The sequence below is a fragment of the Balaenoptera borealis genome (assembly GCF_965194805.1).
Source record: "Balaenoptera borealis genome assembly, chromosome: 11".
Taxonomy (NCBI): domain Eukaryota; kingdom Metazoa; phylum Chordata; class Mammalia; order Artiodactyla; family Balaenopteridae; genus Balaenoptera; species Balaenoptera borealis.
In genome coordinates, this window is record NC_138868.1 from 104,945,295 (window position 1) to 104,962,190 (window position 16,896).

Genomic DNA, 16,896 nt, shown 5'->3' on the forward strand with positions numbered 1-16,896 from the left:
AATTGGCAAAAGATTTGTATAAACAGAGCAAAGAAAATAAAAAATGGATAACTATCAGATCCAAAGATGCTTAACACATGAGTCATTAGGCGAATGCAAATTAAAAGCATATTGGAACACCACTTTGACCCACTAAATGGGTTATAACAGAAAAGCCAAACAACACCCAGTGTTGATGAGGATGTAGAAAAACTGGAACTCTCATACACTGCTAGTGGGACCAGAGTAAAATGATGCAGCCACTTTGGAAACTCTGAAAGCCCTCAACCCCAAATTAGCAAACTGAATAGAGCAACATAAAAAACGATTATACACCATGACCCAATGGGATTTTCCCCAGGAATTCAAGGTTGGTGCCACTTTGGCACTTTTTAAAAAAAGTTAAGTATAAACTTTCCACACGGCCTAGCTAGTCCACTTCCTAGGAATCTACCCATGAAAAATGAAAACACATACGTACACTTGGACTTGTATGTGAGTGCTCACAGCAGCATTATTCATAACAGCCTCAAACTGGAAACAATCCAAATGTCCATCAAGTGATGAAGGAATAAACAAAATGTGTCAAACCATACAATGGGATACTAAAAAGAAATGAACTATGGACACTTGCCACAACACAGATGAATCTCAAAAACATGACGCTAACTGAAGGAGCCGGACACAAAGGCCACATATTTTGAGTCTATTTATATGAAATATCCAGAAAAGGCAAACCTATGGAGACACAAAGCTGATCAGTGGTTGCTGGGTCTGGAGGTGGGAGCAGAGATGGACAAGGTATCTTTTTAGGAAATGGCCTAATACTGGATTATGGTGATGCGTGCATAACTCTATCTACTAAAAATCATTGAGTTGTGCACTTAAAATGGGTGGATTTAATGGTATATAAATTGTACCTCAATAAAGCTCTTAAAAAATAAAGGGGAAGGTGAAAAAGCACACTTCCTCTGGGAAGTCTACCTTGAGTGCTCAACTTGCTCTTTTCCCCAAGAAACCCCACCCCTTATACTCTGATCTCCATTTTTTGATAGCACTTACCACCTTCTGATAAACTATAACATTTTCTTCTTATATTTATTTTTTATTGATGAACTCTTTGCTAGAATAGAAGTTCCACGGGGTCAGGAGATTTTAGTCTGTTTTGATTACTGATGAATATTCCCCATGCCTAGGACGGTGCCAGTTGTGCAGAAGGTACATAGATGTATGTTGAAAAACGTAATGAAGGAAGAAGGCTTGATTGGCAGGTTCCTTCTGAAACGGAGAAGGACCCTGTGGTTCTTCCCCACCATGTCCGCCACCTGCCCTTTGTCTGTAAATAAACTTTAGCCAAAGAAGAAGTTTAATCAGAGAAGTGAGAAAATGCGGAAGCAAAGGGAAACAGCCAAACAGGACAAAATAATAATAGTTTAGTCATTAAGCAAAGTTAAGGACCTTTAGTTCCTCCTCAAAGGTTATAGATAATATTCTGAGACATATCCTGTGAGGTGTCTGGTAGATACTGAAACCTCCCCCAGGTGGAAGAAGTTAACTGCATGGTGACCGGACTGTAGCCATGACATAACTGCCACAATTCTGAGAACTGGCCTCCAAGAAATGGGAACAAACCGACCCTGGAACTGAAGACTAATTGTACTGAAGACAGTCAAGATGACACTGATCAGATGACCGCATGACCAATTTCAAGATGACTGTCAGAGCTGACTGTGCTGTTTCTACACGTAGCCCCCTCCCTCTGCCTGTAAATGCTGGAAACTCCCCTTTAGAAGCTCTTGCCCACTGATTGACAGGGGGGAGTCGACCTTTGGACAAGAGTCTGCTCTCTCCCCCAGTTGCCGGCCTCTGGAATAAAGCAAACTTTCCTTTCCACCAATCTTGCCTCTTGAGTATTAGCTTTCGAGCAGCGAGCAGCTAGACACCACTTTTGGTAACACTTATAGCTCTAATATTCTCTAATCAAGGTTTGGTTTTGGGGGAGCTTCTCTTGGTCCTTAGTAGAACTGTTGCCCAGGTCAAGTTGGTATTTGAGGCTGGGGCTGGAGGCGGGACAGGGCAGTCCCAGGTGACCCTTGCTCAAAGCCAGCTGTTCTCTGTCTTACAGAGTCAGAAAGGACTAGTTTTCTCTTCCGAGGCATCGTGCAGCCTCCAGTTTACTTCTTTTTTTGACCTCAGTCGATCCATCTGCAAAACAAGTTTTCTTGATCACCTTATTGAACGTGTGTCTTTCTCTGTGTGTAGACAGAGGGGAAGCAAATGGAGGGCGCGTTTGCGGCCAGAGCGTGGCCAGCTCTTCTGGGAGGATGGCTGTGGGACCACTAGCCTGCTCCCCAGTTTCTTGCCTTCCACCCTGGAGGCTGCAGTGGTGTTCCTGGCACTGGGTGATTTCTCAGCTGCTGACACCTTTCCTGACATATTTACATATGGAAAGTTTTCCCTTCCTACAAACATTTACAAACACCTTGATCGACTTGTGAAAATGTGAAACTCTTTTGGAAGCCAGCCTTCGTGGGCTGTAGGGCTCAGCTATTGACTTTTGCGAGACAGGGGCAGCTGTGTGGGCTTCTGGGTGCCTACGAACCTCCCACTTAGGAAAACCTCCACAGGGACAGAATAATTTAGAGGCCCAGGGCGAGAGGAAAAGAAGCAGCGGGCAGTCCCCTGATGATGAGACTTACTGGGATGGAAAATGGACGCTGTGGGTCCAGGGGCCCTGGCTCCCATGGCACATCTGGAGAACAGGGCTGCTGGGACAGGTTTTCTGGAGCCTTTGGTTTGACTCTGGGGGCCTGGGCAGTGAGAGGGCTCAGACAGGGCTCCTGGAGCTCCCTGGGGCTGGAAAGAGACTTGTGATCCTAAGGGGAGGAGTCAGGCAGCAGTAACTGTGAACAGAATTTTGGGAAAGGGGCGGGGCATGACTTAGCAGAAAGGGCAAGGGTTTTCGAGCCAGAAAGACCCGAGTTCAGGTTCTAGCTGTTTTTCTTTGTTGTGGTGTGACCCGGGGCAAGTGAATGGGCCTCTTGGGTGTCAGCCTCCTCATCCGGAAAAGGAGACCTCAGGCCTGCCTGCCACAGATGGTGAGAAGTTTAAAAAAGGTCCCTGTGTGGATGACCGAGCGGGTGAAGATTCCCGAAATGCTCCTCTCTAGCTGGACCTACAGCAAAGGGCTCATCCCAGCACAGCGGCAAAATAACAAAGCTCTGGCCGTTCCCAGTCCCAAGGTGGCTCTGGGCATCCTTCCTCTGCAGAAAACTGCCTGCAGGGAGAGACTGGCTCCCGGCTTCTGCTGGCCGGCATCGCATCCTCTGTCACCGTGGGCTCCTCTGCTGGCCCGGGATGCGGGGGCTCTTGGGAGCGCTCCTGGGGGTCTGCCTTGGGGTTGTGTGACTTCATCTCTAACCTCCCTTGCCCATTGGCTGCTGGGGGAAGGCTTCCATTTAGTGGCATTTTCTTTCTCATTTCATGCTGTAATGGAGATTCATTGCTAGTTTTAAATCCATAATTTGCCGTGAAACCCTCGTCCCTGGCCCGGGCTGAGGTCAGAGCGGAGAAATAGTGGCTATTCTTACCCTTTCAAGGTCCCGCCGTCCACCCCAGCCTCTCGGGGCTTTCCCCAGGGCTGGCCTCGGGCAGAGTCCTGGGTGTGACACCTGTGCTGCCCCGCAGGTTGGAGCCAGGAGGAGGCCCTTCACTCCTGGGGCACTGGCTGTGTTCGCCCCTCTCAGTTGGCTGTGACTCTTCCCTCTGCTTCATTCCTCCTTAGGGGGAATCAGTGGAGAAGTGGGCCTCATGCTGGGGGTGTCATGCTTCGCCTACTCCATTCCTTTCTGGGCCTGACAAGGAGCGGGCTCACCGAGATTTGTCTATTTCCCAACAGTTACTATTGTCTTGATTGAGGGTTCTTGTGTCTTTTCACCGTGGGCGCACTGATGAATCTGCCAAGCTCTGAACTTGTGTGTGTGTGGGGGTGTGTGTGCGCACCAGTGCATTTGTCCTTGGTGCACGGTGTCATTGTGTGTCTGGATGCATAAACAGGGAGCCTGGTAAATGGCCAGTGGCCAGCTGGACTTCCTGACTGAAGACCCAGGGGGGCACCCGGAGAGAGGTGGGCTCTTGCTTGTGCTTTTTCAGGTGGGAGGGATGTTGGAGACCACGTCCAGGCCAGAGGAGGCAGCCCTGTGATGGTAGAGCTGGTGATGGCCTCCTCAAGGCAGCTACATTCTGAAAGTTACAGGGAAGTGGCTGGAATTTCATGCGTAGCCATGGAGCGGGGGGTTCCATGCTAAAGGGCTGACACCAGAGGATCAAGGTCCTGACTTTTGCAAATCTCCGTGGTCTGAGCCCACGCTCCCCTTTGCTGAGCATTGGAGCCTGTTCAGCGTCTCCCAGGGTCATGCTTGGTTACAGCAGCGGAAGGACATATTATCCTTGCTCTCAGGAGCAAGGGAAGAAGGACTCAGGGAACAATGATCCCTAAACAATGATGCAATGAGGGAGGAGCACAGTCAAACTGTGGAGTGGATTTGCATGCCATCTTTCCAGCTCCTGGTTTTCCCAAGGAGGAGGAAAGTGGGTCCCGAGAGGTTAAGTGTCGTGATCCCAGGTGCCACGGCTGCTCAGTGGCAGGACTGGGGCGATGATGCTCGTTTCCTGACTTCCAGGCCACAGCCCGTGTCTGGCTTGGACCTGGAGAAGTGGCGGTGCCCTGGACATGGTGGAGGCACACTCAGGACCGCAGGGCTGCCCTGGACAGCCTAAGCCACTTAATGATGGTGCGGGGCTTGTGGGGAGGGTCAGCAGAGCTAGAAATGGAGTGGTGGGGGGCCAGGAGCAGGAGGCTGAGAGCCTTGCGTACAGCAGACCCTGGGCTCCTACAAGCCTCCCTGCCTTCCCTTGTGCTGCTGTTGAAAGCAAGAGAAGCTGGAACAGGGAGGGGAGGGGCTGGCCCTGGGGTGGTCGTGTGGGTGCTTTGAGCGGTGAGCACTTCCCAGCGCCGTGTCGGGCATCTGGGCCACCTTGGCAAGGCCACTTGATTGGACCACTTAGCTCTCCTATCATTGGCTGAGTCTGCTCCAACTGCCCTTGGCGATGGCGGGTGGGGGGGTGGTGGGGGACGTCCGTCCTTGCATCAGGTCTCCTCCTTCTCGGAGAGGCCCCCGCCTACCCCCTGCCACCTACATTCAGGCCAAGAGGGGAAGTGCTGAGCTCACCTGCATCCCTGATGGATCCCCATCCCCTCTGGAGCTTTGGGAGTCGCCCAGCATCTGTGAGTCTCCTTCTCCCCCGCACTTCCCACCATGATGGATGGGCCCTGGCTAGGGAGCAGCGGCCTCTCCTGACATCCTACTGAGGCTGAGATGAAGAACAGGGAGATGGGGGTGGGCAGAGAGGCCATTCCTCTCCACACTACATGGCCGATTAGAGGAACAGTGAGACTGTCGGTGGTGCGGTGGGGGCGATATTAGCTCACAGCAGGAGGGAGGGTCCATCGTGACTCAGCTCCAAAGTCAATGCACCTCCACCCAATGGCTACAGGGACCTCCAGGAATATCCTCCATTTCCCCCGATCCCCCGTCAACAACGGCTATGGGCAGCCACTCGGGAGTCATACGGCATTGAACCCAAGTGTGGACCTCAGAGACCAGAACCCCACTCTCAGGGAGCTTATAATATAATTTGGGGGCTTCCCTGGTGGCGCAGTGGTTAAGAGTCTGCCTGCCAATGCAGGGGACACAGGTTCGAGCCCTGGTCCGGGAAGATCCCACATGCTGCGGAGCAACTAGGCCCGTGTGCCACAAATACTGAGCCTGAGCTCTAGAGCCTGCAAGCTACAACTACTGAACCCATGCGCCACAACTACTGAAGTCTGCGTGCCTAGAGCCTGTGCTCCGCAACAAGGGAAGCCATGACAATGAGACGCCCGCGCACCACAAAGAAGAGTAGCCCCCACTCGCCACAACTAGAGAAAGCCCGCACGCAGCAACGACGACCCAACGCAGCCAAAAATTAAAAAAAAAAAAAAAAAAAACTTTGGAAGAGAGGGACCATTTGTCAGCTCCAGGTAACTCAATGACCCCAAGCCACGCCCACCTCATAAGCTACGCGAGCAGGTGGGCACAGAGTTAAACCAAGAAATCAAAGAGGGGCGAGCTCTGGCCAAAACGCGGGGGGGGGGGGGTGGAATCTGCTTCTGGCCCAGGGGACCTTGCGGGTGGCCTGGGTCCCTGAGAGGGCAGAGGAGCAGGAAGGGAGCGGAAAGAGCCGGCGGCAGGGGCAGGTGTGCACGGGGTGAGGGGCACAGCGGCTCAGGCACCATCTCCCGTCTGGAACTCTGGGAGATAAGGATGCTTTTTTTTTTGCTACTCTCTCCCATCTCTGGCTTGTTCGCTGTCCCAATTTGGGGGTGATTGCAGGGTAATGAATGTGGCAGGAAACAGGCACACAGCAGAAATGTGACACGGCGCCTAAGACCAGGCTGGGCCCCAGGAAAACACGCTTAATGAGGAGATAAGGAAATCAATTCTGCTTGTCTTCCCAGGCACGCGAGCTATGAGAGGCCTGCAGGAATCGTGGATTTCTGCCTTTGCATTGGATGGAAAAGCTTCTCTAGAAAACAGAACCTGATCCCCCAGGAAGGAGGAGTTGCTTGTTGGCGTCTCCTAACGTTGCAGGAATAATAGTAACAACAACAACGAGAGGTGTAATAACAACAGCCAACACTTGCATGTCTTGCTGCATACCAGGCACTGTTGTGAGAAATGCCTTACATGTATTATTTTATGAAATCCTCTCTACACCACTAAGAGGGCAGGTACAACTCTTCCCCCATTTTACACACGAGGAAACGGAGGCACAGAGTGGCTGAATAACTGTCCAAGGTCACGCCACAGGTTTCAAGTGCAGGCAAGCTGGCTATCAGAGTCTGGGCTCTTAACCATGAAGCCGTGTTGCTTCTGTAGACACAGCACAGCACAACACAACTCTCCCATGTATCGAGGGCGTACTGTCTGCCAGGTACGGTTCTCTGTGTAATGCCCCTAGTCAGCCCCACCCCTATCACTACAGTCACCTGATGGACACTTACTGAACCCCCGGTATGTGTCTGAGCTGTGCTAGCGTGAGGGCTGCTCACTGCCTCGTAGACACTTAGTGGGGGAGACAGACATGTGAACAGTGACTTTCAATGTAATGTGCCGAGCATTGTGATTGAAGTGGGGATGGACGGCTAAGGAGCACAGAGCGGGATGGTCGGGCCATGTGGGGTTCAGGGAGGGCTTCCTGGAGGAGGTGATATCTAAGATGAATCCTGTTAGGTGAGCAAGAGTTAGCCAAGGGAAGAAAGGTGGGAAGTGCATTCCAGGCAGAAGCACATGTGAGTGGAGGAGAGGAGTGTGGTGAGTGGAGGCTGCTGCGAGCTGGTCATTATCCTGGAGCAGCGGCTGGAGAGCAAGCTGAGGGGAGGCCTCAGAGGGCCTGAGTGCCACGGAGGGAGCTTGGGCTTTGTTCTGTGGAGGTGCTTCCTCACCCGTGAAGAGCCACTCAGACTATCCCCTACTAAAAGTGTGACCGGGTGGCTTTCTCACCACCAGCTACTGGAAGAATGATTTTAGAAGCCAGTGCTCTTGGGCTCTGTTTCAGCTCTGCCTTCCCTTGCTGTAGGACCTGAGTTATGCACCGTCTCTCTCTGGACCCACCTACCCAGAAGGTTAGGGGACTGGGAATTGGGGGATGCTGCCAGCAGTGTGGACTTAGAGACCTTGCCCTGCAGCTCCCCCTGCTGGAAGAGTTGCAGACAGCGCTTGTGGCTTTGAAAAATGCACAAAGTGAAGACACATTTGGACCTTATTCGTTTGTCCCAAAGTATTTGGGGTTTGACATCATTTTAAAGATGGCTTCTTCATTTAAACTGACTTACTCTCCATCAGAGTTAAATAATTCATGTTGATTTAGGAAGCTTTCTTTCTTTTTTTTTTTTAGCAACTTTATTGGAGTATAATTGCTTTACAATGGTGTGTTAGTTTCTGCTTTATAACAAAGTGAATCAGCTATACATATACATATATCCCCATATCTCCTCCCTCTTGTGTCTCCCTCCCACCCTCCCTATCCCACCCCTCCAGGTGGTCACAAAGCATCGAGCTGATCTCCCTGTGCTATGCGGCTGCTTCCCACTAGCTATCTATTTTACATTTGGTAGTGTATATATGTCCATGCCACTCTCTCACTTCGTCCCAGCTTACCCTTCCCCCTCCCCATGTCCTCAAGTCCATTCTCTACGTCTGCATCTTTATTCCTGTCCTGCCCCTAGGTTCTTCAGAACCATTTTTTTTTTTTAGATTCCATATATATGTGTTAGCATACGGTATTTGTTTTTCTCTTTCTGACTTACTTCACTCTGTATGACAGACTCTAGGTCCATCCACCTCACTACACATAACCCAATTTCATTTCTTTTTATGGCTGAGTAATATTCCATTGTATATATATGTGCCACATCTTCTTTATCCATTCATCTGTCGATGGACACTTAAGTTGTAAGAAGCTTTATTTCTAATGGGAGCCACAAGACAGCTGAGTTAGTATTAGAACGGACCAGGAAGAAGAGGGAAATACGATAGGAATACTGGGAAAATCCCCTTCTTAATAATTAACCTGACGTCCACTATCCTTCCCCCGCCTCACTTCCAATCCGCCTTACTCTGCTCTGCTTTCTCATTTTCATAGCACTTGTTACCATCTGATATCCTACACAGCTACACAATGTACTTGCTTAATGTTTATTATGTATTGACTGTCTCTCTCTCTCTACTAGAACACGAGCTCCACCGGGGCAGGGGTGCTTTTCTCTCTGATTTACTAATGAATCTCCAGTGCCTGGCCCATAATATGTGTCGATCAAATCCTTGGTGCTCGTGTCCTCCTGCTCTGGGTCCCCCAAATCCCTGCCTTCCCGGTTTTCAGGAAGTTAGAAGGATCACATCATGCAATATCACCCTTACAGCTCTGGCCCTGGAACCGTTTTGGTATTTTTCAACTCAGGGGTTCTGGCAGGTGGGAGAAGCAGCAGTGTGCATGGGTGTGTAACTTGAAAGTGCATGCCACTTAGTGGCATGTGTGTTAGTTTCATCCTCGCAACAATTCTAGGAGATTGGTATTTTTATCATCCCCATTTTATAGATGAAGAACCAGAAACTCCATCCATTCATTCAATCACTCATTCGTTCATTCACTCATTCATTAAAAATCCCCAACGTTACTGAGTATCTACCCTGTACTAAGTACTGGTTATAGAGTTGAACCAGAGGCCCAGAGGGAGCTCTGAGGACCTTGCCCAAGGTCACACAGTGAGTAAGCGGCAGGCAGGTATTCTGGCTCTCGGCGCAGCCTCTTCCCCTTGCACCACAGCTCTGCACACGTGCTGGGGGCCCTGAGCAGCGTCCCGGCAGAGCCGGCTGGGTGTTCATGGAAGCCGGATGTGGAGGAGGGCTCTGGGGCTAAGGTGTACAGCCGGAATCCCAGCGCTGGGCAGGACTTTGAAAGGTCCTTTCTATAGCCTCAAAGTGGGATGTTGCCTAAAATACCCTCATCAGTTACTGTCTATGACTCAGGCACCACATGAATTCGGGTTCCAGTGGGGGATTTTCCTAAAATAGCTGGTAGAGCAAGTTGGGCTCCTTATTGCAGAAGTCGTTGCTTTCTGGGAGCTGGATGGTTCTTCATAGTAATGGGTCATCTTATTTATCGCCACCTTTATTTTACAGATGAGGACACCGAGACCCAGAGAGGCTGGGTAACAAGATCACACAGCTGGTTAATGGCAGGACCGTGACTGTTGCCTCCAAGCCTGTGGCTCTGCCCCTGACACCACGATTCCGGAGGTGTTCTGTGGGGTGGAGGGGCGCCCAGACCTTGCCTTGCTCAGCTTCACAGGATCTGTCCCTTCCCCTTTTCCCTCTCTGTCCCCTGGCTCCTTCCCTCCGTCTCCCTGAGGTAGCAAGTGCTCGGCTCGCAGTGGCTCCTTGCCTGATTGCATCTGAGAGCTGGGAACACAAGGCTAATTAATGTGTCTGTGACTCTAGGCTTGGCTGCCGGGCCCGGGTCCCCATGCCCTCCCTGGAGCATGGCAGACTCTGAGCTGGCCCTCTGACTTCTCTAAGCAGGCTGCCGGCAGTTGCATATTTTAACAGTGCACATCTGTTGGCTATATAATCTCTCGTATTTGCCCTTCTCACTTGGTGCTTTGATGGAAGACCCCTGGGGGTCTCCCTCTGTTCCAGCCAAAGTGTTTGCTTTGCAATTTTGCTGGAATACCATCTGATTCTTCTCTTACAACTTCTGCAGGTTCTAATCAGGCTCTTACTTTATTTAATTAAAAATCTATCTCAGGCAAATACGGACTAAATTAGGAAAGCTCTCTCATTCCTGGAACATAGGGAAAGCAGCGCCTCCCTTGGGGATCTGGCTGGGACATTTTTCCAGGCTGAGATGTCATGGCAAAGCAGATGGGATCTTGGCTGGGAAGCTGGCTGCCCAGGGTAGAAACAGCCCTCTCTCTGCTGGGACAGGAGAAGCCCTGTCTATCTACCACCATGAATAGACCAGGCTCCCTTTCCAGAAGGCTGGGTCAGCTTCTGCCTGTAGGGCCTCCCTCCAGGGCAGTAGGTGGGGCTGTATACCATGGAGAAACTCAGCTAGAGTCCTGCAGGGCCAGGTCGGGGCTGGGACCCACAGGACCACTCAGGGGTAGGGACTTAGGGTAGCCTTGAGGAGTCAGGGGGGAATGTAGCAGAGCCTGGGGAAGCTTGAGAAGTGGTTTTTGTGGAGTCCTTATGAAAGTCTGATGGACAAATGCCAGCTCAGTCTCTCTTTCTGGCCTCAGGAATTCTACCCAGGCCGTCCTGCTAGGGTATCCTGGAAACTCTGCCTTCCCCCTCTTCAACTGATCTCCAGACTTGTGAAACATTTCCCACCCCAAACTGCCAGAAGCCAGTGCCAGGTCAGGCCTCTGGAGAGGGAGACGGGGCAGTGAATGCCTTTTAGATGTGACCCCAGACAAAATTAAGTCTGTTCAGATCAGATCCAGAGGCCCTGCTCTCAGAAGCCTGGCTCTTAAGCAGCCAGACAAAGGCAATCTTCCTGGCATTTAGGGATGTGGAGGCCGGGCAGAGAGCACCCTTTGCTTCTCTGAGCCTCAGACCCTCATTTGGGGCCACAATCCCCATCCCACAGGCCGGCGTCGGAACAGGCGCGGTAACATAAGTGGTTTGGAGTTGGAAAATCTGGGGTCTATTTTGAGGGCTAATTAAGCTGTGTGACCTCCCATGAGAGCCTTTGCCTCTCTGAGCCTCAACTTCCTTATCTGTAAAACCTTTGGGATAAGGTGGACTTTGTCACCTAACTGAGACAGTAGAGAGGAAAGGAGGCTGTGACTGGCTGGGTATGACCAGGCTGAAGCTCTGATACCAGGACGTGAACTTAAGAACCAGAGGAGTCTCCATCTGTTTTCGGTCCTGTGTGAAGTCAGGAGTGGGCGCTGCTCAGGTTCCTCTCATCTTAGCATCTCTGGGACCCTCTAGAAGGGGTACAAGGGCAGGGGTGGTGCTAAATAACCTCTGGAGATGAAGATCCTACAATTCCGCTTAGCAAATCTATATGGCCTTTTGCAATCCTTAAAGATCAGAAAATATATTAGGCACTAAATCCTCCTCTCTCCTCCCTCAATCCCCACAGCGATTATAGACCGGGTCCCACTTTAGCCACATCTCAGGAGAGATGAAGGTGGCAGCCTCTCCTTCTAACACAGGAGGCCCACTTCCTGGTCAATCCCAACTTACTGACCCTCCAGAGCAGGTTTATTTTTCTCATTCCTTCCATCGCAGGTGGGGGGAAACTCAGAGGTGGAAGGGGGTTTCTGAGGTTGGCCCCCAGTTCCTCCTTCCCGTCTCAAGAAGCCCAAGCTCCGAGCTGGGTAAGTGGTCCTCCAGGGTCAGTCTGCTGCTGTGCTTGAGACAGTCTACCCCGTGTGCTGGCCGTGTAGATATGAAGATAACCTGACACCCTCGTAAATATTTCATCTCTGAGCAGCCGGTGGCAAGGAGGCAGCACCCCAGCTGCTGACCCTGTTGTCAGACTTCACACCGGCTGCAGGAGGCGGGAGTGGGAGGGACTTCCCTCTTCTGGCTGCCTGTGTGCCATCCCCCACGCGTGCCCTTTGCTTCTCTGAGCCTCAGACCCTCAGCCAGGGCCACAATCCCCGCCCCGCAGGCCGGCGTCGGAACCGGCGCGGTAACATAAGTGGAGGTGCTGAGAGGGCTGTTGTGTAGCGCTTTGCGAACGTGAGCTATTATTACTTATGTGCCGGGGCGTGGCTCCCCGAGGGCCTGGCTCCTGGCTAACATCCGGCCGGAGGAGGCAGCTGACAGGGGCTGAACTCTAAGCTGGGACGAGGCAGCTGGAGGGGTAGACGAGCCCGTCCCCTGGTCTCAGGCAGGTGTGCCCGAGTCAAGGAGTGGGGACCCCCTCAGGAGGATGTCCCAGGAATGCTGGGCTCCTGGGAAGCCACGATGGAGAACGACCGAGGGGTAAAGGTGTGATTGAGCATAAGAACCTGAAATGACTTTTCCTGGGGATGACGTAGGCAGCCCGGGACCTGAGAGCCGGGATTCCCAGGGAGCAGCAAAGGCGGGAAGGAGCAGGGTCAGGGTGGTCCCTATGGATGCTGAAATCATGGAGAGAACTGAGCTCCATGCTGAGTCTGACAGGGGAGGGGGTTAGATGGGGCTTTGTCAGGGCAATTCAGAAAGAAGGGGCTCGAGGATGTGTCCCCTTCTTCTGTGGATCTCCATCACCGAGCACAGGACCTCACCTGGATCACGTGTGCAGAACATGCTTCCTGATTCAATAAATAAGCACCCAGGAGCCCCTTTTAACTCCCTAAGTGGCAGTCAAACACACTGGGGTTGGGCAAAGTCAGAGGTCAGCTGGTGCTGGCCTTCTGATGTCCAGGGCAGGAACTTTCATTTTCCCCCTTTGGGTGGGGAGGGACCGACACAGTGGGGCAGCAGTGGTCAGAGCCCTGTGGGACAACGCCGGGGGGCTTTGTCCAGGGGGGAGGCCCCTCCAGTCTGGCCCCTGGCTTCTGGAGCTGAGCCCAGGGTGCTTCCCACAGCATCCTCAGCCCAGCGTACGGACGGTTCTTACCTAGGACGGTGAGGCGTGCGGGGCGGGACCGGATGGCGGCCTGGATGGCCTGGCACTCGTACACGGCATCGTCTTGCAGCTCTGCCCGCAGGATCTTCAGGTGATGTTCCCCCGACAGGTGGTTCCCTACCACCAGGTACTGTGGGTAACCTGTGGAGACGGCAGGCATATCAGGAGGGCTGGGGCGGGGGTGGAGGAGCCGGGCATGACAGACAGGCACCGCGGGGGACCGGGGGGACACCCGAGCCGGGGCTGGTCTTAGGGGCTGGCAGAGCAGGAGGTGACTGCACAGGGCCCTGATCTCAGTATAAGGAGCACAAAAGAGAGTTTCCCCGGGGGGCTGGGGCAGCGTGTGTGTGTGTGTGTGTGTGTGTGTGTGTGTGTGTGTGTACAAGGGTACTGTAGGTTTTAAGTTTAGGAATGTTGGGGAAGCTATTATTAGAGCGGGAAGCAGAGAGCAGAGATAGGGGTGCTAAGTGTGGACAGACACAGCGGGGCTGTCACCCTGGAAAGCAGCGCACTTGGCACTGTGGTTTGCAAAGCAGACATGCATCCTAATAAGGAGACACACAGAGAGACAGAGAGACCCAGGCTGAGATGTACAAACCGAGAAGACAGAGTCAGAAGGAGAGAGAAGAAGGAAAAAAAAAAACTAGGAAAAGGATCAAGAGTCATTTTGGGGAAAACTTTAGTTTCAGGATGGATAGGAAGTAGAAACCGAGGCCCACCCACCAGTTCCCAGGAACCTCTGGTCACTTGGAACTGTAAGTGACTCTTTTCTGGTCATTCCTACTACGACCCCCTGAACCCCAGGGCCTGATTAAACACTTAGGAGGCACTCGGGATACTTAAAAATTTGGGGCCTCTTACACCATGGGCAATGAATAACAGATAAATAAAAGCTTGAGAATGATAAATCATTAAGCAGCTTTCCTATGCTCTGCGGGTTGAATATAAATGCCAACATGAGTCGTGGCTGCCGGGATGGGCAGAGCCTCTCTCTCCCGGGTCTTGGACCCTCGACCTCCTTAGTTTCTCCCAGCAGGACCTGTTTTCCATCAGTCCTCTTCCCAGAGCTCTGCTTTCCCCCCACCAGTGCCTTACAGGGTCCTTCCTCCCCTCAGAGGCCCATTCACCCTCCAGCAGCCCCACACTGCTCCTCTTTCTGAAGGGCCTTCGCTAGGGCAGAGTGAGTTCTCAGAAACGTGCCATAGGAGGAGGGAATTGGGCACATTTGGCCTTTTAAAGAGAAGACTAGTGCTTAAGAGACAGAAGCAGAGACAGAGGGACGTGCCATAGCTCTCTTCAAATATTTCCAAGTCTCTTAGTGGGGGTTAGATATGTTCATGTAGCTCCCAAGGACAGCATTAGGACCAAGGGTCAGAATGAACATGGTGAAATACTTTAGAATATTGTTAACAATTTACTGGTGTCCCACAAAGATCTGGGCTGCCAGAGGTGGTAGTGAGGTCCCCGTCACTGGCTGTATTCAAGCATACATAGGATGATCGCCTGTCAGGAATACTGCAGAGGAGATTTTTACTCTGGATGAAGTGTTGGTGCTCTTAGGCCCCTTTTACCCCCCATAACCTAAGGGTCTTCCAGAGGTGGGGCAGGGCTCCCTGGGGGTGGGCTGTTAAGCAGCACCCATTTCTGGTCAGTGGAGGTAGCTGTGATCCTCCACCAGACTCCCCAGTATGCTTTTGGGGTGCATCCTGTGTGGCTGAGACTTTCAGGCTCACGTTTTCACGACTAGCGTTGTCCCCATCATGCCATCAAGAGGTCCTGCCCTGCACAGCTGTTCAGGCCTGGCCGGAGATGCTACAAGGCCATCAGCTGTACCCCCAAGAGCCCGGCCGCCCCCCTGCCCGCCCTTCCTGCCCTCTGCTGGGCTTTGGGAAGGAGCCCGGCTAAGTTAAGTTGGCTCTCCCTGGGGCCGGGTGAGGGGCTGGAAGTGGGTGCTAGTTCAGCTGTCACCCTGCTGCGGCTGTCCTCAGTGTAGCTGGCGCACTGCCCCTAGCCCCTCCAGCCCAGCCTCTGGATCCCACTGTCCTGTGATTAGCCCCTGGTCTCCTGCAGGCATCTTGGCCGGGGCTTGTGTTTTTGTTGACTTGCAAGCCGTCAACAGCAGGCTTCCGCTCTCATAAGCTGCTGAAAACATCAGTGATGGGTTTGTTTGTATTTGCATAATTAGGCAGCGAGCCGTGATGCTATCCCAAGGACTGACAGCATCTTCGGAAAGCACAGGCCCAGAAGCACAGATTCTGGGGAAGTTCTAGCTCCTTCCACAGCATCAATACTCTCTCTTGCTACTCCCAGGGGAGGCAAAGTTATTGGGAGTCTGGGTTCTACAGACAAATTGCCTGGGTTCCAATGTCAGCTCTATCACTGCCTAGCTCTGTTGTCTTGGGTCAGTTACTTTAACTTCTTTGCCTTTCCATTTCCTTGTCAGTAAAGTGGGGACAATGCTAGTACCTCACAGAGTTGCGGTGAAGATCAGACAGGATAAGCTATGTAAAGTGCCTGGCATTCAGTAAGTAGTCTATAAATGCTAGTTTAAATGAACATAACAATGACGTAGGGTAGCCAAAGAGGTCCCTGTTTTGAGGAGGGAGAGCAGACAGGGTATAAGGGCTTTTGGGGTTACGAGCCAGGGTCCCATGCATTGGGATTGGGTATTTGTTTGAATCAATTTCTTTCTCAGCTGTGATTCTATTTACCTGCCAAACAAAGGGGAAAAGCCTTCTCTTTCTACCCGTGGATGATTGTAGATTTATGAGATAATGTCTGAGAAGTATTTGAGCTTCTTAGAAGAAAAATGTTCCATCAGTATGAGGGAGTGTATTTATAAATCACTTCCTTCGACTGTTTTTTTCCAGCTTTGGTGACCAGAAAGATAGTAAGGTCTTCAGTTAAGGCATCATTTCTGGTAGACTGGATGGGGCTACACATTTAAAATAGAAGAGGGCAGAGCTGTAGCAGGCTGAAACCCCATAACACGGGCCCCAGTTCCCCCATAGTGTTAGGTGCTCGGCAAATACTTTCTGAACTGAATTGAGATCTATTACACTCACGTTCTTATCAGGCAAACAAACAGTGTTTATTGAGCATATATTTATCATTATTGTCATGATGCTATTTTGGGACAAGTGATCAAATACAGAGAAAACACGCTACCAAGATTTTGAGTTTATTGGCTCTGCAAGGAGAGGGCTGACTTTCTTTCTATCGATGGAGTCAAGTTGGAGAGGAAACGGACCCCAGTTCATCAGATCCCATTGCCCTCCAGCACTTAGCAGGACCCAATGCTGGATCCCAGAAAGCCATTCATGGAAGTGGATGCCAGAGGGTCAATTATCCATGCAGCGATGACCACTCTATGAACCATCCATGGTGACCTGGGGCTTCCTCTTCACCCACCCAACAAGTCCCCAGTCCCTGATGGAAGCTGAAAACCACTGACCAGGAACCCAGAGAGCTTCCTTAACCAGCAACAGTGCTGGGCCAGCTCACAGCCTCGTGGAGCGTGAAGGACTCGGTTTGGGAAGATCGTATTATTCCTCCAGTTCCTCTGGGGTAAGGGGGTTCAGAGTCCCTGAAATTGGCTGGTTCCCACAATACTTAAATTTTATGGCAGCACAGTATATTTTGGAGAAGTGATTGTGTATTTTATCCAAGCTCAGCTGGGCTGCAGCA

At 51.7% G+C, this 16,896-nt stretch overlaps 1 protein-coding gene across 4 annotated transcripts in view; it reads right to left on the bottom strand.

The window, feature by feature from the left end:
- The window catches only part of KIRREL3 (kirre like nephrin family adhesion molecule 3), a 559,614-nt gene that overhangs the window by 78,151 nt on the left and 464,567 nt on the right, over positions 1-16,896 (bottom strand). For all 4 annotated transcript variants that reach the window (XM_082340549.1, XM_082340548.1, XM_082340550.1 and 1 more), the window contains one exon: positions 13,201-13,350. In XM_082340549.1, coding sequence (XP_082196675.1) covers positions 13,201-13,350 — 150 coding nt within the window. The remainder of the gene's footprint in view (positions 1-13,200; positions 13,351-16,896) is intronic.